This window comes from Myxine glutinosa, chromosome 3 (assembly GCF_964187855.1).
Source record: "Myxine glutinosa chromosome 3, kmMyxGlut1.1, whole genome shotgun sequence".
In the NCBI taxonomy this organism is placed as follows: domain Eukaryota; kingdom Metazoa; phylum Chordata; class Myxini; order Myxiniformes; family Myxinidae; genus Myxine; species Myxine glutinosa.
This window is the reverse complement of record NC_136263.1, coordinates 36,770,864-36,798,128: the sequence shown is the minus strand read 5'-3', so window position 1 is coordinate 36,798,128 and position 27,265 is coordinate 36,770,864. Positions and strand designations below refer to the sequence as shown.

The 27,265-nt window shown below is 45.0% G+C and overlaps 2 protein-coding genes and 1 long non-coding RNA gene across 4 annotated transcripts in view; all 3 read right to left on the bottom strand.

Moving 5' to 3' along the window:
• Positions 1-889: 889 nt before the first annotated feature.
• Positions 890-5,048, bottom strand: LOC137423677 (uncharacterized). The gene is made up of 3 exons (XM_068111078.2): positions 4,028-5,048; positions 3,387-3,521; positions 890-2,997 (listed from the first exon to the last, which is right to left on the bottom strand). Exons 1-3 carry the CDS (start codon positions 4,100-4,102, stop codon positions 1,741-1,743), a joined length of 1,467 nt encoding a protein of 488 aa, XP_067967179.2. The 5' UTR covers positions 4,103-5,048; the 3' UTR covers positions 890-1,740.
• A 6,194-nt stretch (positions 5,049-11,242) lies between these two features.
• Positions 11,243-27,265, bottom strand: part of MCMBP (minichromosome maintenance complex binding protein) — a 46,618-nt gene continuing 30,595 nt past the window's right edge. For both annotated transcript variants that reach the window (XM_078773883.1, XM_068111080.2), the window contains 5 exons: positions 17,950-18,083; positions 17,687-17,851; positions 16,522-16,610; positions 11,875-11,977; positions 11,243-11,429 (listed from right to left, as the gene is read on the bottom strand). In XM_078773883.1, coding sequence (XP_078630009.1) covers positions 11,391-11,429; positions 11,875-11,977; positions 16,522-16,610; positions 17,687-17,851; positions 17,950-18,083 — 530 coding nt within the window. In that variant the 3' untranslated portion in view covers positions 11,243-11,390. The remainder of the gene's footprint in view (positions 11,430-11,874; positions 11,978-16,521; positions 16,611-17,686; positions 17,852-17,949; positions 18,084-27,265) is intronic.
• Positions 11,524-11,838, bottom strand: LOC144891288 (uncharacterized). Its single transcript, XR_013622802.1, has 2 exons — positions 11,709-11,838; positions 11,524-11,642 (listed from the first exon to the last, which is right to left on the bottom strand). It is a non-coding gene; the product is annotated as an uncharacterized LOC144891288 (long non-coding RNA).

The following is a 27,265-nucleotide window of genomic DNA, read 5'->3' as shown; positions in this document are numbered from 1 at the left end:
TCTGGGCGAAGTTCAGGATAAAATAATTTCAACATCGGACAATTACCGACATCATCGGCGGCCATGTGGGACATTTATTTACTTTTCAGTTATACCTCGACTTTGTGTGGTTGATCAAATCTATTCAATATGGTCATTCTTCCTCTAAGATGCAACCGGTATCCAGTTGGTGACAAATGTACACATGGGCAAAAAGGTCACCATGGGTTGCTTTTATACGTTGTCGGAATAACCGAGAAAACTAGCGAGTTCATAGAATATGTTATCCCGTGCAGTGTTCAGGTATATAGTTAAATTTTAATGAAATAATGATTTTAAAGATAGTTTATAAAATTTAAGTTGTCGCAGTTTAGGAGATGGAGGGTTTATTGATGGTCAGAGAATGCAGCGTCGACATCGTACATGGTCATGTCGACGGCCTCTTCTTCACCCCAATTCTGCACTTTCTCGAATACCAAAAAGTGAAATTACGAGCACATTTTAAAACATTTTCTGAAACTATATGCAATCACCATTGGGGGACACACAAAATATGTAACGATTATATTTTTATTTGACCCTGGGTTCATGCCTCAAGGGGTGGTGACAGGGTCGCAGAGGTGAAAATAAATTTTTAACTACATTTGATGTTGGGTCATTCCTGATGGAACTTGTTGGCATCTTTCAAGTTTGCTTTCGGTGGGGATTTGTGATGACGTCAGTGTCTGCTCGAGTTCGTCTCGCCCCGAAGAGGATCAGACTATTGCAACGCCCCCTGTCTGTATATCCGATTGTCCGTGTATATATTTTAGCTTTTGAAATGGTCCGAGGACTTCCCATGGCGAACATTTGGTTAACTCTGACGTCATAGGTCACATGGTATGGCAGCCATATTAGATTAAAGGGCAAAAAAAATTGGACTTTTTATTTTTGTATACAAGGTCGAGGCTCGCTCGTGAAAGATCACAAAATCAAAAATAATCACAAAAATAATTAATCACAAACTGACAAACATAAGATAAAGGGAGCGGGAGACAAGATGTGGAGAGAGAGGGAAGCACACAAGTACAACATTTGAGAGCAGGGACATCGGGACAAACATCGTTTCTATGAAACCGCTCAATGAAAGAAATTGAAACTTGGCATATGTCAACTCCCCATGGTAGATATAGGGTAATTATGACGTCATCTTAGTCATAATTGGTTGACTTGAAATCCTTATTCTAAAAACTTTTAATCTCTCACCTGATATGAGTGAAGAAGTAAATTTCTAACATTCATAACCCATGCCAAGAAACTGCGGCACAATAGGATGCATTGATCATACGGGGGTATATGGGTCGTAATAGTAGCATATACATTAATCAGTAAATGAAACGAGTTACAGCAAAGGTCTTTTATTTCCATGTAAAATTACATTTATGAAGCATAAAATATGGAAAAACTATTAACAAATACTCAGCAATATACACAATCGCCCTTTCGAACCGAGGTGGCACGACGACGCGTGCTTGCAGGCATACACAACTGCACTGAACATATTGCACAAAATAAACTCTCGAAGTATCGACGTTTGAGAGAGAGAGCTTGGATTTGGCTGCCCATGCTCTCCTGATGCACAAAGCAGATGTGGGAGCTTGATTGAGAAGAAAAACAACGATACAACCCGAACCACACACACACAATATGGAAGTCCAACAGCATCGGTGCTGCCATTTGATTACGATTTATAAAAGCAGAAAATATTTAAAGAACAACTCGTTATGTATCAGTTGTAGCCCTGGTGTGCTCTCGTGCCTTGATCTCCAACCATTCCAAGACTGCGTGCACGTGGCAAACCTCGTGCCGCCGGGCTTGTCGTATCTCGACGGAGCCCTGGGGATCTATGGAGTCCAAACGAAGCAACTCCTTGGTCAGGAGTTCCTCAAGGCGAAGGTAACATTTGTCTCCTTCTTTACCTCGGAAAGCGTTAACTTCCTCCGCCAATTGATTTACCTTCTCGTCTACATTTGCGATCATTTCCATGCTGTTCCTGGCTTTGACGTCGTCGGTGGCGCTGCTGCCCGCTACGGCCTCACCACTGTCCGTGACTCTACATTTGCACATTGGCTCTTCCATGCTGCTTGGGCCTTCCTCGGAACTCTTCTCTCCACCAGACGCCGCATAATTGTCAGTATCGGCTGCAGGTGGAACAGGTGGCACTTCCTTTACTTGGGTGGGAACGTCAGGCACATCTCTCGTCTGCTCTTCAACACGTTCTTGAGCACATGGAGCTGCTGTGACTTGAATCGGTGCATTTGATGCTTTACTTTGGTGAGTTGTATGGTTGGGTTCACCAAAGATCTCTGGGTCTGTGACGTGTCGTCTAACCGATGAACCCCTTACAGTTTGTACAGGGACGTTGGACGTGTTGCTGCCTGGCTCGACTCCATGTTGTACATTCCTGTTTTCAGGATCTGTGACGTGTCGTCTTCCTGGCGAGCTCTTCAAAAACCGGACCGGTGGAACACTCGGCTTCTGTGACCAAGAGGTAACAGCGGGGTTGCTGTGGTTCAGTTCCATGACACAAGGGACGCTTGGACCCCTCATGACATGAATCGGCACATTCGCCACATCTTGAGGAACTCCTGCGCCAGAAAGATTCTTCTCTGGTTCTTTGTCCGGGTGTCGACTGTCCGTACTTAGGATCTGAATAGGGACAATACGCTCTGTGTATTGCAGGTCGTGAGGGCTCGCCACTTTATGTTGCTGATGCGCACCATATGCCTTTGGCATTTCTACCTCGGTGTTGCCCATTGCTTTGTAACCTTCATTTGCTTCGTCTTGGTGTTCAAGTGCTGACGCTTCCTCCGGAACGTCACGATCTTCCCTCTGATCGTGCCCTGTGCTGCCCGTCTGTGCGGAAGACCATCCGCTCGGTGCGCCGCTTGGGCTGCCAGGTGCACCCGTTGCATCCTCGTGTATCACAGGGATTGGAATCGAACCGGCCCTTTCGGTCAAGTCAGACATCTGCTCGGCCTGCAAAGGGAAATGCATTGCGCAGTTCGTCATCCTACCCAGAAAGTTTTTATTTCTTTATTTTTCATCAGACTTATGTTCAATATTCTCCGAAGAGGTTCTTTATTTGGGGGGGGAGAGGGGGGGGTTGCATCCAAGATCGAGGCTCGTGAAAGAGCTAACATTCATGACAAACCCCCCCTCCCCCCCCCCAAAAAAAACCAACAAGACGAAATAAAGGGAGTGGGAGATAGAGGGAAGCACACAAGTACAACATTTGAGAGCAGGGACATCGGGAGATCTGTGGGAGGTAGAGAGCTTGGGGGGAGGAGGAGGCACGGGAAGGGGTGGGTGAGGTAAAAAAAAAAAAAAACCACATGGACAAAATGTTGGTTTTCCTCCAAACTCACCTGGTTTTCCCGTTGGGTCGGGCTCGGAGTACCCAGACCCGCCCGGAATCGGGGTCCTGTATGTCTGTGAATCAAGTCCTGTGGCCAATCTGAGCCATGGAGGTTGCCCAATCGTCTGGGAAAGCCTTGAAACATCTGGAACGACCCATGGTAGATATTACCAGTGAGGTCATACTTGTTGCTGATGCGCACATCCCCCTCCCCCCCCCCCCTCCTCTCTCTCTCTCTCTCCCCCCCAAACAACTGTCAGCACAATTTTAAACCCCCACTGCGGATCCCAAAAGAGCAAAAAACACTGACAGTAAACTCGGCTATCAGAACAGATTGAATATTTATAAATGTGGATCATCAAATTTTTCGACATTTTGTTGCGAGAATTAAAACTGCTTGAGCTTTGGATTTGCCATGCAAGTCAAAACGGGTACGATAAAGTGACGTCACAAGTGCAAGTTGACTTGAATAAAGTAATTTCCCACATCCAGCATATTCCAGGTTTCTAATTAAAACGGATTGCCAAAAAGTTACAGTATAACATTTACACAGTTGTCGGTTACTGGTGGAGTGAGTTTACGGTTACTTTACTACTTCCCAAAGTGTTTTAAATGGCGATGGGTAATATTAATAAGGTAATAAACGCTTACCGTGCCAAACGGGTCCGTGTCGTCCCAAAGCGAAGGGAAGCGAGAAGAGTGGTTGTTCGGGAACCTCCTCGCCATGATCCCAAGAACGGATTCGGAAACGAAACAACAAGCGAAACAACGACACTCCAAGCGTTACTTTGATGGCCGGAGCGTCCCTTGCGCTATTTATAGTCGGTCCGAGTACGGGCTGTAGGCGGCGCCAGAATCATCGAGAAAGAGCGAGAAGAGCAGGGGCGGAGTCACGCGAACTACAGGAGCAGGGGCGGAGTCAGGGCGGGGACACGCCTCCTTCGCCACTGTCTCCTGCGCCAGCTCTGCTGGAAAATTCTCAGCGATTGCTTTAAAAAAAGGATCCTCTTGACGTCATTTTAAAGGAAACCGGACACGTCACGATACGAAGCTGTTGGGGAAACGCCATTATGAGGCAGGTCGTTCGGTCCATCGCGCTTGTGGACACCCTCGTTTTGAAAGTATCCCATAACTCCATAAGGTTGGAGAGACCCACCCACCGTGGGGTCATTCATATCCACCGGGAATGCGAACCTGAGAGTCCCGCCGTCTCGTGTGGAGCCATCCAGGAATAGAAGTCCGGTGTACACAAAGAAAAATGTCCGTTATTTTATAATATGCGATGGTCGCAAGTCAAAGCTCGGGGTTTGTGATTAACGGGAAAGGGGGGGGGGACGGGGGGACGTTAATTGTATCCCACGTGACCACATCGACACCCCTATTAAAATTGTCCGACGGAGATTAAAATTCCTTCGGACAAACTCGAAAGCCCATCCCGATTCGCAGGGGAAGCTGCATGACGGTGAAAAGTTTTAGTTCCAAAAATAGTTTTTGTTTCCATGGCAACGCGTTTCACCCCCAACGACCCCCTTTTCAATCCCCGACACTTTAACAACAACGAACGTACAGTATGTGTACAGACAGCTGAACGTGCAATGAAAAACTTTTCTACAACTACATATGGAAAGTTTCAAAAAAGTTTTTACTTATTGTCTAGTGTCCGCGATGTGTCTGTGCGTGCCCTGTGGGCGTGGCTAATCCCGCATGGAAATAGCTCGTTACGTCACACACACAGAAGAGCTGTCAATGGTATTATTTATTTATTTCGAGAAACGACAGTGGGATCTCATGGAAATGGTCAAAGTGGCATAAAACGATCAACAACGGAGATGGAAACTCGCACAATCATATTAGGGACAATCGGTTGTTATAAAGATGGAGGTTGGAGAGGGGACAGGATAGCCGACAGGTATGCACACTCACCTGTGAGCTAACGAACCTGTGTTGTAATCCCGAATTGAACCTCCCCATGGTGTTTACCATGCACGAACGAATTACAAATTCCTGCCTTTCAGTCGGACGTAAGCCCTGGCCACCTGGTTCGTGAAAGACTTGAGCCACAACCCCTTGCTAACCGCCCCTACAGGAAGGTGGGAATGATTGGCGCCCTTAAAGAACACTACAGTAGTTGTTAGAAAGTGTTTTTTAAACAGTTAAAAAGTTCTCCGTTCGCCCATTCCCCACCGAGGATTCACTGTTGGTTAAAAAAATGGGAGAAATCCTCCCGTCTTCCAACCTCATTATTTAATCGAATTAAACTTCCTCACATCGTTTAAACAACAATTCAAACGAACGAATCCTCGAAAAACTTTACACAGCATCGTAAGTGTGGTCACCACCCCACCCACTCCACAGGTCCCAACACCACCCTCTGACACACTCAACATCACCCCACCGAGACGGATCAGGTTCCACCCCTAACATAACCAGTAATGTCATTCAAAAGCAAAGTTTTACCCAATTACGTCACCAGGTCATCATCCTCATCTAGAATTACCCGGAATCCAACAGGCAAAGATACACAAGGTGGTGTTTGGTACATTCAGGGACTCGAGGCCAAGTTTTACTTGTTTACCATGTTATTACTGTATTTAAATGGGGGAGAGGGGGAAATGGAGTAGAGAAGAATGGAGGGGAGGAGAGGAGAGGGGAAGGATGGAGGAGAGGGGAAGGAATGGAGAAGAGGGGAGGAATGGAGGACAGGAGGGGGGGGGGGATGGAGGAGAGGAGAGGGGGGAATGGAGGAGAGGAATGGGGGGAATGGACGAGAGGAGAGGGGGGAATGGAGGAGAGGAGAGGAGTGGGGATGGAGTGTACAGGGGGAATGAAGTGGGGGGGGGGAGGGTGGGGGGAATTTAGGAGTGGGGGCATTTTAGGAGTGGAGACATTTTAGGAGTGGGGGCATTTTATGAGTGGGGGCATTTTCAGAGTGGGGGCATTTTAGTAGTGGGGGCATTTTAGGAGTGGGGGCATTTTAGGAGTGGGGGCATTTTAGGAGTGGGGGCATTTTCAGAGTGGGGGCATTTTAGTAGTGGGGGCATTTTAGTAGTGGGGGCATTTTAGGAGTGGGGGCATTTTAGGAGTGGGGGCATTTTCAGAGTGGGGGCATTTTAGGAGTGGGGGGATTTTTGGAGTGGGGGCATTTTTGGAGTGGGGGCATTTTAGGAGTGGGGGGATTTTTGGAGTGGGGGCATTTTAGGAGTGGGGGCATTTTCAGAGTGGGGGCATTTTAGGAGTGGGGGCATTTTAGGAGTGGGGGGATTTTTGGAGTGGGGGCATTTTGTCACTTGCATTGCACATTGTAGGGAAAAACAAATACCGTTCGAGCCAAGTCGCAGCTTCGATGTGTGATGACGAGGTTCGAGTTACATCATCTTTTCAAAAATCAAACAATTCGAGTTTACACTTAATGGTGACGCTCTCTCTCCCCATTACATACAACATACACCTCCACCTGCCAAATGTTTCATCAAGCCTAAGGGAAATGTGTAGTGCGGCTTTTGGGGGGTTGGGGAAGCCAAAAGGGGATCATCGTACAATTCAATAACCGAAATGAAACAAAAACAAAACTAGAACAGCACCAGGTAGAGAACACATACCTCCACCTGGTGAACAGTTTATGGTTTGTATCCCACGGATAGGCTGGATCTGTTTTCGGACCTGAACAAAAATCGAATCGGCTTCTTCCCGTCACCAAACCAACTCGCCCACCAAGTTTATTCATAACTCGTCCATAACTTCCAGTATCCGGATTCGGATCTTCACCGAAATCTAATAAATTCGACCTTGTCTGACACCCAACCTGCTCACAAAATTTCGTCTGAATCTGTCCACAACTTTTTCAGATACCTGCTCACAAACAAACAATGACGTCATGCAGGGGTCGATAGTTGCAAAATCTCGAAAAATAATTGGTGGTTGAATCCAGTGACATGATCTGCAAATCCTCTTCTGATTTGAAGTCAATCCAATAAAAAGTGAGATTTTATAGAGATTTGACCTAAGTTCTTGACCTTTTGACCCCCAAAACAATATAGGCTTCTTCCTTATGACCAACTCTACCTTTTGGTGAAGTTTTGTGTAGATCGGTTTAAAATTGTGACCTGTAGGCAATTGACAGACAAACACACACAGACAACGAGATAAACACAGACAAACACAAAGAACAAACACAGACAGATTATACACATAGACAAACAAAGAAAGAAAGACAGACAAACAAGAAAACAGACAAACACACACAAAGGCAGACAAGCACACAGACAACCAGACAGACAAATGCAGAGACACAGACAAGCGCACAAACAAACAAACAACTAAACACACAGACAAACAAACAAACAAGAAGACGTCATGCGTAGCACGATACTGGCAAAATCCGCCCTCCCCCACCCCCCCCCCCCCCCCCGAAAAGTTTTCCATTGATACAGCAAATTGTCCATTTCATGAAGATTAAAATTTACAATCTTGATCAAAGCTCGGGTCAACAGGATGAAAAGTGACGATTTTTCAGATGAAAAGAGGATTTTAGAAATTTGGCCTATGTTGACCTTTTGGCCTATGTTGACCTTTTGGCCTATGTTCACCTAAAATATAATTTGTGGTTGAATTCAGTGACCAGATATGCAAGTCCTCTTCAAATTTCAAGTCAATCAGATGAAAATTGAGGATTTTAGAAATGTGGCCCATGTTGACCTTTTGGCCTATGTTGACCTCAAATATACTTGGTGGTTGAATTCAGTTACCAGATATGCAAGTCCTCTTCAAATTTCAAGTCAATTGGATGAAAAATGAGGATTTTAGAAATTTGCCTATGTTGACCTTTTGGCCTATGTTGACCTTTTGGCATATGTTGACCTCAAGATTACTTGGTGGTTGAATTCAGTGACCAGATATGCAAGTCCTCTTCAAATTGCAAGTCAATTGGATGAAAATTGAGGATTTTAGAAATTTGGCCTATGTTGACCTTTTGGCCTATGTTGACCTTTTGGCCTATGTTGGCCTCAAAGATACTTGGTGGTTGAATTCAGTGACCAGATATGCAAGTGGTCTTCAAATTTCAAGTCAATCAGATGAAAATTGAGGATTTTAGAAGTATAGCAAATTTGGTGACCTTTGGCCTATGTTGACCTTTTGACCTATTGACCCCAAAAACAATAGGCTTCTTGCTTTTGACGAACTCCACCAACTGGTGAAGTTTCGTGAAGATCGGTTGAAAATTGTGACCTGTAGGCCGGTGACAAACAAACAAACAAACAAGAAGACGTCATGCGTAGCACGATACTTGCAAAATCCACCCTCCCCCAAAAGTTTTCCAATGATACATGATGGCCTATGTTGACCTTTTGGCCTATGTTGACCTCAAAAATACTTGGTGGTTGAATTCAGTGACCAGTTATGCAAGTCCTCTTCAAATTTCAAGTCAATTGGATGAAAATTGAGGATTTTAGAAATTTGGCCTATGTTGACCTTTTGGCCTATGTTGGCCTCAAAGATACTTGGTGGTTCAATTCAGTGACCAGATATGCAAGTCCTCTTCAAATTACAAGTCAATCGGATGAAAATTGAGGATTTTAGAAATTTGGCCTATGTTGACCATTTGGCATATGTTGACATCAAATATACTTGGTGGTTGAATTCAGTGACCAGATATGCAAGTCCTCTTCAAATTTCAAGTCAATTGGATGAAAATTGAGGATTTTATAAATTTGGCCTATGTTGACCTTTTGGCCTATGTTGACCTAAAATATAATTTGTGGTTGAATTCAGTGACGAGATATGCAAGTCCTTTTCAAATTTCAAGTCAATTGGATGAAAATTGAGGATTTTAGAAATTTGGCCTATGTTGACCATTTGGCCTATGTTGACCATTTGGCCTATGTTGACCTCAAGAATACTTGGTGGTTGAATTCAGTGACCAGGTATGCAAGTCCTCTCCAAATTTCAAGTCAATTGAATGAAAAGAGGATTTTAGAAATTTGGCCTATGTTGACCATTTGGCCTATGTTGACCTCAAAAATGCTTGGTGGTTGAATTCAATGACCAGATATGCAAGTCCTCTTCAAATTTCAAGGCAATCGGATGAAAATTGAGGATTTTAGAAATTTAGCAAAGTTGGTGACCTTTGGCCTACGTTGACCTTTTGACCTATTGACCCCAAAAACAATAGGCTTCTGGCATTTGACAAACTCTACAATTTGGTGAAGATCGGTTGAAAATTGTGACCTGTAGGCCGGTGACAAACAAACAGACAAACAAACAGACAGACAGACAGAATCACAAACACAACCGACCAATATACTTGAAAAATCTTCGATTTTGCAAGTAACAAGCAAACGTCATGCGGAGCACGATACTTGCAAAATCCACCCCCCAAAGTTTTTCATTGGTACAGCAAATTGTCCATTTCATCAAGATTAAAATTGACAATCTTGATCAAAGCTCGGGTCAACAGGGAGAAAAGTGACGATTTCTCAGATTAAAAATGATGGTTTTGGAAAGGTTGACTTGAGTTGACCTTTTGACCTTAAAAATAGTTAGTTTCCCTATTTAGCAAATGCTGTTCAATTTTCAAGTCAATCGGATGAAAATTGAAGATTAAAAAAATTTGGCCTATGTTCACCTCAAAAATACTTGGTGGTTGAATTGAGTGACCAGATATGCAAATCCTCTTAAAATTTAAAGTCAATCGGATGAAAATTGAGGATTTTAGAAATTTGGCAAAGTTAGTGACCTTTGGCCTATGTTGACCTTTTGACCCCAAAAACAATAGGCTTCTCAATTGGGACGACCTATACAACTTTTTCGTGACGATCGGTTTAGAATTGTGACCTGTAGGCCAGTGACAGACAAACAGACAACCACAACCGACCAATATACTTGAAAAATCTTCGATTTTGCAAGTAACAAACACACACAAAGCCAAACAAACAAACACACAGCCAAACAAAAAGACAGACAAACAGACAAAGACACACAGACAGACAAACACCCAACCAACCAATATAAATATTCGATTTTCACAAGTAACAAACAGGTGAAAACACAACATCCGTTCACATTGAGTGGTGCAGGTAACGACTTGAATCAAACTCTCGAGTGCGAATGATGATAGAAGTCTTCTTCTTCTTCTTCTTCTCCTTTAACAGTCACAATTCCCAAGCTATTGTGGGGTTGGCCAGGGGAACCTTGGCCCAAGTCTTTCACGAACCGGCCGGCCAGGCCTGACGTTCGATGAAGCTTTGGAGCAGTAATTTGTAACTTGGCCATGATGCCGGAGATAGCTCGCCTACTCGAACAAGATGGGTGTTTTAATCCTCCAAGATAACATCGAATGTATCCACAACAAACGTGAGACTACGACAATCACCTGAGAAGCAAACGAGCCATTGCAAGCAGAGCAGGGCGATCAGTAAACACACCTGTCACACGGACATTCCAAGTACCTGTACAAACCATCTCATAAATAGTTTATCTTCTTGTTCCAAAACCCACGCACAAGGAACTACCCCAGCAAGTGCAATGTGACTCGGAATGAATGACTGCGCTATGATTACCAACCTATGGTCGTTTGTCCATGCTGAACACCAAGCAGGGAATCGGCACATACCCTTTTGAGAGTCTTTGGGATGGCTCGGCCCGTGTTTGAATGTTTAACCACCTTGTGGGACCCAGAGGGGACGTACTGAAGATTAAACGGTCCCGTCCGGGCTGCATCCCTAACCAACTGAAAACCGTCACCCTGGTGCATCGCGTTAACTAGTAGGCCGTCAAACACCTGTCCCACCTGGCACTGCAGCGTTTGTTTGTGTTAAAGGATTCCAAAGTAGCTTGTGGAACAGAAAAATAAAAGACGAGACCACTGTGTGCCAGGCTGTCAAAATCCATGTTAGCTCGCCAAACCCATGTTAAAGATCCCCAGTGTCTTTGGCAAAGAGTAGGCGAGTTATTGCCGGCACCCTGAACAAATTACAAATTCCCATTCCAAGGAGGCACTGCAGCAGCATGCTTCCTGCTACTCCGCACAGCAAATGATGCCACCCACAGCCATGTGCTGCAAACGAAAGAAGTTGGTTAAAAGTCAAAACAAGACAAGGTAACCATATCAAATGAGCTTTCCTCTTTCCACAAATTCACAACGTCATTCCTGGCAATTATTACATCACAAAAGAAAGCTTTATTAAACAAAATGTCAAAAATATGTTTATTCCAACAGGAACGGCTCATAAAAGGCATCTCCGCGAGCCTCATTTGCAAAATGAAAAAACTCAAATCATAATCCGCATCATATGGAATCCACATCATATCATAATCCGCATCATATGGAATCCACATCATATCATAATCCGCATCATATGGAATCCACATCATATCATAATCCGCAAAAAAAAATACCAAGCAGTAAATGAACGACCGGAAATGTCTGAGCTCAAATATCCTCCATTTATGGCAGAGCCGACGCCGGATCGAGCGAATCAGAGCTCACGGGCACCGGTTACCTCGTCTTCATGCGGCCTTGCTCGCCTTGAAAACTCAAGCTCCTTCGTTCGTTGCCAACGCTGACTCGTCAGGCTTGACTGCCCAACACTCAATGAAAGCAATCTTAAAAAAGAAAAAGAGAAGAAAAAAAACAATCAATTTTAACTGGTTTGGTCATTCAGCACAAGAAGGAATGATGGCATCGTGAGCCCGACGCATGCGGAGCGGTGTCATCATGCTCTGCGTTTGGATACGGCAGAAACAGAAGTGACATAAGCGGGTAACATTACATGAAGGGCTACTTCCTTTTTTTGGAGCTTCATTGACTCGGTTACAATGTGGTCGTACATCTGGAAAAACAAATTGGGAGTTTACCACAGACGGTATCCAACCGGCCATGATCTAGTCAGGTGAAGATAATATCATGAGGAATAGAAATCTGCAATAAGAAACATATATGTTCAACGGTTTGTGAAATATCGCGTACACAAAAGTACAGGGTGGCCCAAAAGTCGCGCCCCATATGGATTTTAATGAATACAAGAAAAGAAAACAAATCATAAATATTCGACTAGTACCAACATTATTTTAGAAAAAAAACAAGTCAGGAGACGACGATGGTTCACGAGCGAGCGGTATTCAATGACAAAGGACGGACTATAACCGAAACAGTCCAGGACAGGCCAGGCCCGGAAATGTCAAAACGAAGGTTACTGACCTTGAAATGAGATAGAAAATAATGTATAATCAGTTATGAGGTTAGTTAGCTACACAATACCGAAAATTCGGTTAGATTCCGACAACTTTGAAACTTTAACCTTTGTGACCTTCAAAGGTCAAAGATTCTGAAATTCGTTGTAAAACTTGTATTTCATGATGTATGTGATAATATAAGATCATGTACGACATTTCCCTCTATCAGGAAGCGAACAATGTAATAAAACCATCACAAATCGACTTTTCTAAATTTCGTGACCTTGTGACCTTGACCTTGGGGCGAAAATGAAAAATCGAGCTCCGTGGGGCTAGACACATGACATTGGCCTAACCAAATACCGAAACCCCTGTCAGATTCCACCAACTCCCTCGGAGAAGATGTAGCTTGAACTCAATTACCCCCTAAAAAGACATCTTTTTCGGGCGTGGCTCCACCCACAATGGGCGCAATACGCACACTCTAGGCAGGACACAACTAGATCATGATATCAACCTCCCATCCAAGTTTCATCAAGATCGCATGATATCATCGGGTAGTTATGCTGCGGACACACACACACACACACACACACACACACACACACACACACACACACACACACACACACACACACACACACACACACACACACACACACACACACACACACACACACACACACACACACACACACACACACACACACACACACACACACACACACACACACACACACACACACACACACACACACAACGAATATAGTCTTGATAACTCGTGAACCAATATTTTAGTAATCATTCAGAATTCTATGGGGCGCGACTTTTGGGCCACCCTGTACATACATATGATCGGTCATTGACGGATGATTGGTGGGTCGGGTGGTCGGCGTAATCCGATTCGATCAAACAGACAGGCCAAGTTATGCCAAAAAAAAAAAAAAGAAGTAAACAACAACAAACATTTGTCAAGGATATACAATGAAACTGATGCAGGCCATTTGGTCCAACATGACATGCTTTATCCCCCATCCCGTTAACTTTATCCCAGTTTTTTATGCATCTTGAATGATGTACGTTTTTACCATAAACTTAAACCATAAATGAATGCCATAACATTTACCATAAATGAATGCCATTTTTACCATAAACTTAAACTTTAAGCAAGGAAGTTGGCCAGGGTGCTGGAACACAATAGCATACCCCCTTTTGAGAGTTACTAGTCAATCTTTACAGTCCTCGACCTTGATGTAGGTAGTTCAGCCGGCTTCACATCTCCATCCGAAGGATGGTTTACTCAGACGTGGCCTACAACGTCCCCTGCTGGCACTACATCAGAAAGGCTGCTGCTTCTTTTTGTTAAATCGAGTCAGGATCAAACTCAGATGCGACACAGCCCGATGTCACTTCCTGACTTGATACAACTTCCCGATTTAAATTATAGTTTCAATTTTGCATCACTTCTTACATTGGTGTGGCGGTACTGCTGATGCGGTGCCCCCTTGTAGGTTAGAGCAGGAATTTGTAATTTGTTCAGGGTGCGACAGATAGCTCGCCCACTCTTTGCGAAGGACATCGTGAGGTCTTTAACGTACACTACCTAACGTTGGCAGATGGGACGCTCAGTTTCACGTCCATCCAAGGAACTGCACACCTATTGATGCCTCCCTCACCTTGCCTGCGAAATAGCAGAGTTACGGTTTATAGCTGGGCCAAGATTTTAACCCAGAAGGCATCTTGCTTGGGCCAGTCGTTTTCCGACTATCACTGCAGCGCAATGAGCACCACCGTTGATAAAAGGCCGATTTTGGTAAAGGATCACGAGAGTTATTAAGCATCTGACAACAACCTAAGTACTGCGATGGATGAGGGTGGAGAGAAAAGAGTGGAGGAGGATCGTAGTCAAGGCAGGGCAGGAGGCTGGCACCATTGGACCTCACCCCTTATAAAGGGAAGAGAACAACTGCTAAACACAAGAGGTTCGAAAGTGCCAAAAAACCAATTTGTGTTCTACAGGGTCCAAGTATATAATTCAATTGAAATAAAATAAAGATTTTAAAGATAGGGGGGGAAAAAACTTTTTTTGGAAGTTTACCGCCGTTAGTGCAGCGTCTTTTACACCACCCCATCTAACACGACATTAGTTATTTGTGCCCGTTTTTATGACCTCCTTAAAAACAGCCAGTTTCCTGTTTGGAATGATTGTCATTTTGTTTGCCAGACAGCCGGACAGACTAAAAATATTACCTCACTCCTGTGTGCATGCGCAATCGGGATTCAGAGATTCCCTACAATTTGCCAAATTCAGAGCCAAAGTACTGCTAAATTGCAGATTTGTGTTCAAAATATAACATTCAATTGGAATCAAGTTGGTCCTCGATCATCAACTGATGCCTGTAGACAAACAGACCCCGCCTGGGTAAAAACCGTAAATAAGTTTCTTGAAGCATAATTCATCAAGGCAGAAAGCACAATTCATAAATCTCCAGTCAGTTGGTATAACTAAAAGAGTCCTGATAAATGCCTTCAACCTAATCAACAAACTAGAACGGCACTCGGTTGAGCGCATACCACCGCCAGGCTGAACAGTTTATGTTTTGCATCCAACTGATAGGCCGGATCTGTATCCAGAACTTGTTCGGATACAGCTAGGCCTTGCTCCGGCTTGTTCTTGTCGCTTAACCAACCCATCCACCAAGTTTCGTCCAAATCTGTCTAAAACTACTTGAGACATCGTGTTACATATCGTCTTTGGTCCGATCTCTCAATGGTGAAGAAGCACTTAAAAAATCCTCTGATCAGGATCTTCACTAAAATCTAATCAATTCATCCGTGTCAGACACCCAACATGTCCACCAAGTTTTGTCTGAATCTGTCCATAACTTTTTGATATCATGCTCACAGACAAGCAAAAGCATCTCGCGTGATCACAGCCACCACTTTAAATTTGGATTTGGACAAGATTTCCCAGCGGGGCAAATGTAATCAGGTTAAGTTTAATGTTTCTAAAACTCAATTTCTTCCCATTTCTGGCTGTAAAACTCCTCAAATCTCCAATCTCCTTTGAAAGCTCCACAATTACACCATGTGATACAATAAACCTACTAGGTATTACCCTAACATCAAATTTATCCTGGAATCCACACATTACACAAATACCTAAGTCTGCCTCGAATAAACTAGGAGTCCTGTTCCGATGTCGAAGATTCTTCTCCTCTCAGCAGTTGCTTCAACTACGGTATATAAAGGATTGATTCGTCCTCGTATAGAGTACTGCTCTCACATCTGGGGAGGTTCGAGCTCCACATACTTACTGGACATAATTGAATCCAAAGTAATCCGACATCAACTCTCCCAATCTGACCTCAAACCTCGACCCGCTCAAATTACGCCGCAAAGTTGGCTCTGTTTCTCTTTCCTACAGATATTACTTTGGTTTCTGCTCCCAAGAACTTGCTGCTCATGTACCTCCACCATTAGCAAGGCCTCAGAATACTCGACAAGCTACGACATCGCATGATTATTGTGTGGCCATTGGCAACTCAATGGTGGGCCGTTATGATGTTTGTTTCTTCCCCACCACTGCCAAACTATGGAACTCTTTACCTTCTCATGTCTTTCCAAACATTTTCGACCTTCCCCTTTTCAAAAAGCAGATTTTTTACTTTCTCAAAAACTCTAACTATTCTCTCATTCTTCACTTTTCTATCAATGCAGCTCTTTTATTTAGGCCTCGATGAGGACTATACAGTCCGTGCCTGGAGCCTTCAACATGTTTTTTTAACGGGTGAAAACAACGTTCGGTGGCGGAGGTAACAAGTCACCCATTTGGTATCAAGAAACTGTGGATAACTTGTAGATTTTCAAATGCACTAACCCAAAAAAAACATTCCACACAATGAACAATGTTGTTTTGTGATTTAAAAAAATAAGAGAAACAAAAATGTCCATCCGAGTATTTTGATTCTCACCTTGCCACAGTAAGAAGCATGTGGAGATTCTCGCCCGTTATGTTATCTGGCTCCAACCTTCTCATCTCGACGAAGTCCTCTTCCACAATCTGGAAAAGCAAAATGTCAAAGACCGTCCAAGTTATTATTTACTTAAAGAAAAGCATTCTTAGGAGAAAGCACCTTGCATTTTCTTCCTGGAAATCCAACCCCACTGATGATATCCTATACCGGTAGTCTCTCTGAAAATCTGAAAAGCTAGCAACCGTAGTTTGGGTTTTCTCAGACACGCCATGATTCAGCACCAGGCCTACCTAAGACCCAAAGTTGCAAGCTTTGTTCATGCTCAAAAAAAAATTTTTTTTTTTTAAATCCGAAACATGCTTCTCCTTTCTTCCTTCACTCCATAAAAATTGTGTCATGATGGACACTGCACTTGCCAATGCTAACTGCATTAACACTGCCTTTGCAGAACAGGCCAGCGACCCAAATCCCTCTGTTCCTGCAGCCAACCTCACCTCATCACGCTAAACATTCACCTTCTTGTGAACCTTCCTCCTGCCGAGGTGGAGAAAATCCGAGCCTCTCTCGACTCCTCGGCTGCGATCTCGATTTCTTCTCAGCTAATGAATATCCAGGGTTCCATCGTAGACCTTATAATGATGTACAAAGGCATCGTCCAGTGTGTCGTGGAATAAGACTCCCCGCTGTGGACTGCTATTGCCGTTTCCCATATTGCCCCCCGTCCCAACTACCTAGCCGGGGCCTTGAATTTAAGGCCATCCATGTCACTGGAATTTTGCTTCAGGAAGTTGAGTCTCAGGGTCTACTTCTTGCTCAATGCAGATATGTTGATGGTGTTGCAGTTTTGTAGCAGCTCTATTCTGACCTTGCTCTTCCTGACCTCTCACATATCTGCCCAGTCTTTCCAAGTTGCACACATTCCACCAGAAGTCCTTTCCATGCTACCCTCACGAGCCTAAACTCAGCACACCTTCATTCTTTCACAACGCTCTTTTCTCGCCTCTGGAAATGTATTCCCGAGTCTGCACTCGAGCTCTTACCTGTTCTTCCATGAGCATCCATACCCATATTAAATAATAAACCTCTGACCCTCACGAACAATACATCAAAGATATCTTCAAGAATATTTAAAAACAAATGCTCGTAATTTAAAATCTCTTACCTTACTTATAGAATCGTCGATATTATACTCCATCAATCTGGTCAGCGTAAGGTAAACCCTGAACTTGTCCAACAAAGCAGGTGACAAGGAGCTCCGTAATGCCTCAAAGTACTCATTAAAGTTGGCAAGGACAACTTGTGGCTTCAGTCGGACCTGACAGTCGCTCTGTGTTCGGATACAAGGCCGTGACATTAACACGACAAATTAAGGCAGCACAAACCAACAATTCCACAATAAATAATCAATCTGCACCAATCTCTCACCGGCAGCAGGGACTTTCCCTCAGATGTTATGATGATATTGAGATTGCAAGGAAACTCCATCTGGTGGAAGTCAAAATCGTAGTCAACCTTTTGCCAAGTGACCGCATTCCCCAGTGCTGTGATGTTCTGAACACCTGAAAAAAAGACAGCATATTTGTCAACACTTCATGGCCTTGATTACCTCGTTTTCAACATAAACATTGCTTCTGTATCCATCTTGTCCACCCTCTGCTGTTCTCGAAATTGAGGATAACACGAGATGGCAAAGACTCGCCATTGGCCATGGCTTCCGCTTCCGGTCCGGTCTGGTCTGGAGAGGACGCTGGCGTTACTTGTTCGCCGCTTCTCCGACTGGGTCATTGTATATAGTCTGCTTTTCTGGTGGTCGTGGCGGCTTTTTGGCCGTTAGGTCTGCCCTCTGCTCAGTCCCGGCTCTGCTCCTGGCTCCGCCTGCCCGGCTCTTCCACTGTTTCCTCAGGCCCGCTCCCGTTGTTTGCGGCTGTGGCTGTTTGCCGCTGCGGTCTTGGTTTGCTTGATTAGCGGCTGCGGTCGTTTGCCGCTGCGGCCTTTGCTGTCTTGATTAGCGGCTGCGGTCGTTTGCCGCTGCGGCAAGGCCTACTCGTCCTCCTCAACCTAGGCCTCTTACTCGTCGCTTCGCTCCTGCCTGGCATGGCTCTAAGGTACTCCGCCACAAGGCTTCTTCTGCTCAATACTCACTCCACCCCATCATGCATCTCTGCAATCAAATCCCACGGACTCCTGCGACGACCCAGATATATTAATAGAGGCTCCGGTCGTAAGTTTGTTTATTTACAAACAGGTCACTTCATTCCCGTACTCTGGTCGGCTCAGCGCACTCCCACTCATCGTCCCAGCGCACCTGGTCACAGCAACGCACACGATCGCACCTCCTGTCTGCAAACCATGGCTAAATCACCTGAGTTCATCCCCACCGTACAAAGCAACATCAAGCTCACCCTGTTCAATACCCGGTCCCTCAACAACAAAAGCCTCATCCTGAACGACTATATTCTGGAAAATAAACTGGACTGTCTCTGTCTCACTGAAACGTGGCAACAACCTCTGGACTACTTCTCACTCAACCTCACGACACCCAATGGATATTCTTACATCAATAAACCACGCTCGGAGGGCCGAGGTGGTGGAATTGCCGTAATTCACTGACAGGACATCAAGACCAGCCTCATCTCCATCTCATCTGCTCCATCATTTGAACACCTGGCTTTTAAACTCTCTGGTCACACACAGTCAGTCATGGCAGTCGTCTACCGCCCTCCCAAACCACACCCATCATTCCTGTCTGACTTCTCCTACTTTCTGACCCAGCTCTGTTCCCTCTCCCCCTCAATCCTCCTCCTCGGTGATTTCAATATCCACATGGACTCCACTGACTCCACAATAACCACTGACTTCACTGATTTACTCACCTGCTTTAACCTCACTCAACATGTCAACTTTCCTACCCATAACCGTGGGCACATTCTGGACCTTGTCTGCTCTACTGGATTAATTTTGCACCATCTCTCTGGCTCCGACCTCACCCTCTCTGACCACTTAGCCATCACTATGACCATCAACATCCCCACCCCAGCACCAAGGCATTATCGCACTATCAATTTCCGTAAGCTAAACGCTCTTTCACCTACCTCATTCGCATCCACCCTCTCTGAAAAAATGTCCACCTCTCCCTTCGTTGACCTCCACACCCCTTCTGACCTCACTGACTACTACAACCACACTCTCTCCTCCTGCCTTGACCAGCTTGCGCCCGTGAAAACCAAAACAGTTTCTTTCACCCATTCTGCTCCCTGGTTTACCCCTGAACTCCGCCTGATGAAAACTCGTGCGCGCCAACTTGAAAGACTCCGCAATAAAACAGGTCTCACAATTCACTCCCAAGCCTACAAGGACCACCTACAACATGACAAAGATTCCCTCTCCCGCGCCGCCTACTACTCTCAAATTATCCACTCTGGCTCTGGAAACCCAAAAGCACTCTTCTCTACAATACACAAACTCCTCAGCCCCCTGAACACCACCACCCAGTCATTCACAGTAGACAACTGCATCTCCTTCCTTTCATTCTTCCAAAGCAAAATTGACAACATCTTCAGCAGCTTAACCACCACCGCACCTGCTCCCCCTCAAACCACCTGCCCCCCCTTATCCTGCCAACCCCTGTCTCAGTTCTCCCCAGTCTCCCCTACTGACCTCTCTGAACTCCTCATAGGAATGAAAACTGCCACCTGCACTCTTGACCCCATCCCCTCCAGCTTTGTCAAGGCCTCCCTTCCTGGCTCTCTCTCCACTTATCACTGCAACAATAAACTCCTCCCTGTCTATAGGCATCGTCCCACCATCCCTCAAAATTGCTGCTGTTACCCCCATTCTGAAAAAACCTGGACTCAACCCTGACACCCTAAATAACTTCAGACCCATCTCCAACCTACCCTTTCTGTCAAAAGTTTTGGAACGCGCTGTAGCCACTCAACTTAAGCATCACCTCTCTGCCAATAACCTGTATGAAACATTCCAATCCGGATTCCGCTCCAACCACAGTACTGAAACTGCTCTCCTCAAAATCACCAACGACCTTCTCCTCTCCTCTGACGCTGGCAACCTCAACATTCTCATCCTCCTCGACCTCAGCGCCGCCTTTGACACCATCAATCACACCATCCTCCTCACCCGACTTGAAACCACCTTTAACATTACCGGCACTGCCCTCTCTTGGATCAAATCATACCTCTCCGACAGACGCCAGTTCATCTCCATCAATAACTACAAATCCCCCACTGCTCCCCTCCCCCAAGGTGTCCCCCAAGGTTCAGTTCTTGGCCCCCTCCTCTTCATCCTGTACCTGTCCCCCCTTGGTCACTTAATCCGCCGTCATGGTCTCCAATTCCACTGCTTCGCCGATGACATCCAGCTTTTCATCTCCACCAAGTCCATCTCCACCGCCACCCACTCTATCCTGACAAACTGCATCACTGAAATAAAATCCTGGCTTCAAATCAACTTCCTCAAACTGAACTATGATAAATCTGAAATAATCATCATTGGCCCAAAAACGCTCACCAAATCCACCCATAACTTTGCCCTCAACATCGACGGTTTCCCAGTATCCACCTCCTAGTGGGGGGGCCAATGTAGCAGATTGAAATGCCCGGTGAAATTGCTTGTTAATTTTTGGACACTGGTTGGGCTGTCTTTAGGGATGATATAAGTTCTAGAAAAAATATGTCTCCAATTGTTTCAAGTTCTTTATGGCGGCCATTTTGGATTTTCAAAATGGCGGATGTCGAAAACGTAAAATTCCATTATCTTGGCTTCTAAATGACCTAGAGTTTCGATTCTGGTGTCCAGTTGTACATTTTTGGGGATAGAGAATTGAATGAAACCTTCTTTAATAACCTACAAGGGATAAAAATAGGTTTTTATGGCACAGCCGAACCAGTGTCCAAAATCTAACTTAATGCACATCTATCTTAATTGTTATTTGTTATTTGTATGTTCCAGATTCGTGACCCTGAGCTATGATGGAGCCAAAAAGCAAGAAAACCAAGAAAGAAACTGATTTCACACTTTGCATTCAGTGCCAGGATCCCCAAGGTGCACTAGTGACTGAGCCAGCACTGGGCTCATATGCAAAGTTTCTCCAGTTCATCCAGGAGAGGGCACGATATGGTGATGCCGACTTCAAACAGATCAGCGAACGATTAAGCTGTTTCACTGCCACTGACTTGAGGAACAATAAAGCAAAGTGGCACCGGGCATGTTATGGATCTACATGCAACACTGCTCACCTGGAGCGTGCTAGAGTTCGCCACCAGAAAGCCTGCGAACATGGCGACACCCAGCATCTTCATAAGAGGTGTGGACGTCCTTCTTCTGCACCTGCCGCTGCAAGTACCTCAGGTTCTACGCAAGACGAGACTCTTCGCTTCACACGTTCATCATCAACTCCATTCAACAGAGACCTTTGTTTCTTCTGTCAAGAGGTCACTAAGGAAAGTGTACATGTTGTATGCACGTTCAACGCAGGTAAACAGCTGAAGAAAGCTGTTGAAGAAGGCAGCAACCACAAGTGGAAAGTTCAGCTGAGTGCTGCCATCAGTGCACATGATGCTCATGCGATCGACGTCAAGTATCATCTCCCATGCTGGGTGCAGAATGTCCAACGTGCTCCCAAGAGTGGGACATCAAGTGATGACAAAGAACACATACTGCAAGAAACTAATGTTATCAAAATAGCCGCAGACATTGAGTTTGTCAGCCTTGTTCGCTCTCTACTCCAAGCTGGTGAAATTCTCAACATGTCTGACCTGAAGTCGGTTTACTCCAGGATTCTTGACAATAATGGTGTGCACAATGTCCCATCACCTACTACCCAAGGCATGAAGGAGAAAATCAACTCTCACATTGATGACGTTCACTTCATGAAACCAAAACGTCGAAACGAGTCAGACTGTGTATTCTCCACTGCCGTGCGTGATGCAGCTGTCGAAGATGCAATGACGAAGACAAATGAAAAAAACATCGAACAACTGTTTGAGAGTGCCTCTGTTCTCCGCAGTGCCATTGCTTGTCAGAACAAGCACCCATGGCAATTTGAAGGAGAAATGAACACTGATGATGCTGAAAAGCATGTACCCAAAGTACTCTATGCTTTCCTCCGCTGGCTACTGGAAGGACCAGCCACGAGCATTGAGCCAGAGACTATGCGCTCAGCCACTATTCATCGAGATGTTATAACCATCAGTCAGAACATCATGTACGGCTACAAGTCAAAACGCCAAGTCACGTACAAGCCCAAAGAGCCAGATGCACCATTCCGCCATCGCTTAGAATGGCCACAGCAGCTTGCCGTTGCCATTGTAGTCCATCAGTCCACCAGAAACAAGAAGCTTCTGGATTTCCTGCATGGGTTCGGTCTGTCTGTTGATTATAGTCGGATCTTGCGGTTGGAGACACAGCTGGCCAACTCAGTCATAGAGTCTACGACAGAACAGGGTGTATACTTTCCAAGAACCATGCGCATAGGGACGTTTGTCTTCTTTGCAGTGGACAACAGTGACTTCAATGAAGACACACCTGATGGGAAGCGGACACTCCATGCTACAGCCTGGGCACTCTACCAACGACGGGAACATGCACCCTCCACAGATGAACATAGAACACTGACACTACATGACCGAAAGGCCAGACACCGCTCACTCAAGGTTCTGACTGCTCCAGACTTTGTTCCTTGCCAAGCACCAAACAAACAATCTGCCACAGGTACCACATATAGCTTCAAGACACGGTCAAACCCAGATGTCACCAAGCCGTACTCTGCGACGGACACAGTGTGGCTACTTTCACGCACAATCATGCGAACAGCTGAAGCTGAGGACGTACAAGACGACATCATCCCACCAGATGACCAGCTGCAAGCTGCAGAACCCCAGCATGCTGACCCTGTTGGGTCACTCGTCCACGATCCAAAACAACCACCTGGCAGTAGGATCAAGCATCACGATATCCCAACTTGGACAGCCTACAACTCACTGCTCTCCTCTTCGAAGCCTCTGACAGAGGTCAACGCCCTGCCATTGGTAGCAGCACCAGCCCATGAATGGCAAACACTGATAACAGTCTTGAAACAGACACAGCAAATCAACTGCATGGTCATGGGTCCCGATAGGAAGACAGTGATCACCTTAGACATGGCCCTGTATGAGCGAGCCAAACAGCTGGAGATGACCAGAGATGACTGCAAAGGCAAGTGGGTACTGCGACTAGGGGAGATGCACACTGTGATGGCTGCACTGAGGGCTGCTGGGAATGCCATAGAGGACAGTGGTCTTGACGAGGCTTGGTCTGAGGCTGATATCTATGGCCCAACAACGACCAGACAAATACTGGAAGCCAAGCACATGAAGAGGGCTTTGGAGGCCCACATCACCACTGTCCAAGCCCTCTTCGACCTCTATGTGGACGAATTCTTCCAAGAGCATCCCCATCTGAGGGGCCCATGTACCCAGTCAGCACAACAGGTTGCCCAGAGCTGTCATCTACACAACCGAGAGGAGATGACAAGCGCGCAGAACAACATGCTAGCTGTCCTCGAGTCAAACGAAGTCCTGGAGGCCATGGCAAAGTTTGATGAGAGGAAAGAAGCCAAGAGTCCACTGTTCAAGTTTGTGCGACGCTACATGCGGATGATAATGCTGATATACACATTCATCCGTGCCACCCGTGATGGACAATTTGAGCTTCACCTGTCTTCACTGGATGAGATGTGCATATACTTCTTTGCACATGACAAACAGAAATATGCCAGGCTGACTCCCCGGTACCTTGCAGAGATGAAGGCCCTGAAGATGACAGATCCAGGGATCTACCAAGAGTTCATGGATGGGAACTTCAGTGTCCATAAGAATGAAATCCCCTTCTGTGCTGTAGGTGTGGACCATGCACTGGAGCACATCAACAGGATCATGAAGGTGACAGGGGGTATTGTGGGCATTACCCAGAATGCCAGTGCCCGCGAAAGGTTCTTTCTGACAGCACCAGAGCTGAGTAGGCTTGCTGAAGAAGCCCGTCAGATGGCTGGCTCACAATCAGCTACACGCAAGGAGCACCACGACCTATCAACCACAGTCTGGGCATAAGTGCATATATATATATGTGTATATATATGTATATGTATGTGTAAAAAAATATATATATATGTGTTGGCATAAGTGCGTGAAAATCCAAGATGGCTGCCATAAGAACCCTTTTGATCATATGTAGGTGTATAAATGTGTGTTTATTGGATTAAGTATCCGCAAATATGTACATTTGGACACCAAAATTAACACTCTAGGTCATTTAGAAGCCAAGATAATGACAATTTCGGTTTTCAACAAACGCCATTTTGATAATCCAAAATGGCCGCTATAAAGAACTTGAAAAAAATGGAGACATATTTTTTCTACAACTTCTATCATCCCTAAAGACAACCCAACCAGTGTCCACAAATTAACATTTGAATTCAACGGGAAAACATTGGCCCCCCCACTATCCCCTCACATCCGGAATCTTGGCATCATCTTTGACCAAACGCTCTCCTTCGACAAATACACTAAACAGATCACAAAGACAGCCTTCTTTCACCTGAAAAACATCGCCCATCTCCGTCCATCCCTCTCCTCCACGGCTGCAGAAACCCTCATCCACGCCTTCATCACCTCCCTTCTGGACTACTGCAACAGCCTCCTCTTTGGTTCACCCTCAATAATCATCAATAAACTCCAATACATTCAGAACTCCGCTGCCCGTCTACTCACCCATTCCCGGACCCGTGACCACATCACCCCCGTCCTTTACAAGCTTCACTGGCTCCCCATCCCCCAGAGAATCCAGTACAAAATCCTCCTCTTGACCTACAAGGCCCTCCATAACCTGGCCCCATCCTACCTGACTGACCTCCTCTCCAGACACACTCCCACCCGCAACCTCCGCTCTGCTGGTACCAACCTCCTGACCTCCCCTCCCCCCCCCCCATGCGGACCAAATTCAGATCCTGGGGGAACAGGGCCTTCTCCATCGCTGCTCCCACCCTCTGGAACTCACTACCTCACACCATCAGAGACTCCTCCTCACTCACCACATTCAAAACATCACTCAAGACCCACCTGTTCAACACTGCATTCAACATTTAACCCACAGCATTTAACCCCTGACTATCTCTTCTCCTTCTCCTTCCTTTTGCTTTGATTATTTACCTGTTGATTTTTGTCTTTTTGCACTTGTTTTTTTGTACTCTGTCAAAGCGTCTTTGGGCTTCTTGAAAAGCGCTATATAAAATAAATGTATTATTATTATTATTATTCTTATTATTATTATTCTTTTAAAGGAGTGGGGAGAACACGATTGAACAGACTCGCGGAAGGAATTCCCACATGGTTCTGGGATTTGGATCATTGCTGGACCATACTTAACTGTATTCATACAAGTATGAGAATCACTCCAAAACAGTGTGGTGCAGTGGCTTTCTTTGGAGCAACATCACAGCCCAAAACTGATTCCCAGCAAAAAATGGGGGGAAAAAATTAAAAAATTAAAAGGCACATTTCGAAAACTAAATAGAAAGCATCTCAAAATGCAAGGCCCGTTTGCATCCGCATTACACTCGAACTAAACTTGACGAAAACTACGGTAAAAAAATTTGTACATTTTCTTAATTTGTCTTCTCCATATTATCATAATAAAGGTTTGTTGAACATTTGATGACAAAAGCTCGATTGGTAAAAATGGTATGGCCTGAACAGACACACAGAAGATCAATAGTGAATAAAGAAACACAGCAGAGATTTTAAAAAAAAAGGGTCGTCTCGTGCTTGACACACTGCGGACGGGAGCTGATAAGGCCTATTTGTATTTGTACTTACTGTGATTTTCCCTTTGACATTTTAACCCAACTATCAATTACTCTTTTCCGTATTCTCATAATAACGTTTTATTGAAAATTTGATGATAAAAATGTTACGGCCTGGACAGACAGACAGTCATCATTATGTACCATTATCAATTATCATTAATATTATCACTCAGCGTTTAATCGTTTTCCCTCCCGAGAAATAAACCATTTCGGGGAGTGGGGGCCTCCATGTTATGGCGCTTTTTCCCTAGCAAGCACATTCCCAAAATCTGTCTCCAAGGCAGAAAAATCCTCATGAACCTGCACTGCCGCGGAGCTAATAAGGGCTATTTATAGTTACTATGACTTTGCCCTTTCACATTTTCACCCAATTATTGCCTCCGCCACTGAAGGTGGACAGAGGTTAATTTTCACCTCTGTTTTTCTGTAAACAGGATATCTCAAAAAGTTGTGGACGGATTTGGACGAAACTTGGTGGACATATTGGGAGTGTGATAAGGAAGAATTTATTCAATTTTGGTGAAGATCCCGATAGCAGAATTTCTTTGATTTTTATAAGAGATTCTTCACCATTGAAAAATGGGGCCAAAAAATGATGGACTGCAACAACACAACACAACATGCATTTTAAGGCCATTTTCCCTGCTAGAGCGGGGGTTAGCCTTGCGGTCCCCATGACAATCTTCTCCATTTTGCCCTATTTTCTGCATCTCCCCTTGTTAACCCCCTTGCCCGCATTTATTATTCCACCACCTTCAGCCAAGTCTTTCTTGGTCTTCCCCGTCCTCTACTTCCTTCTACATTCATTTCCATCACTCTTCTCAACCAGTCACTTTCATCCTTCCTCAACACATCACCAAACCATCTCAACCTGTTTCTCTTCAC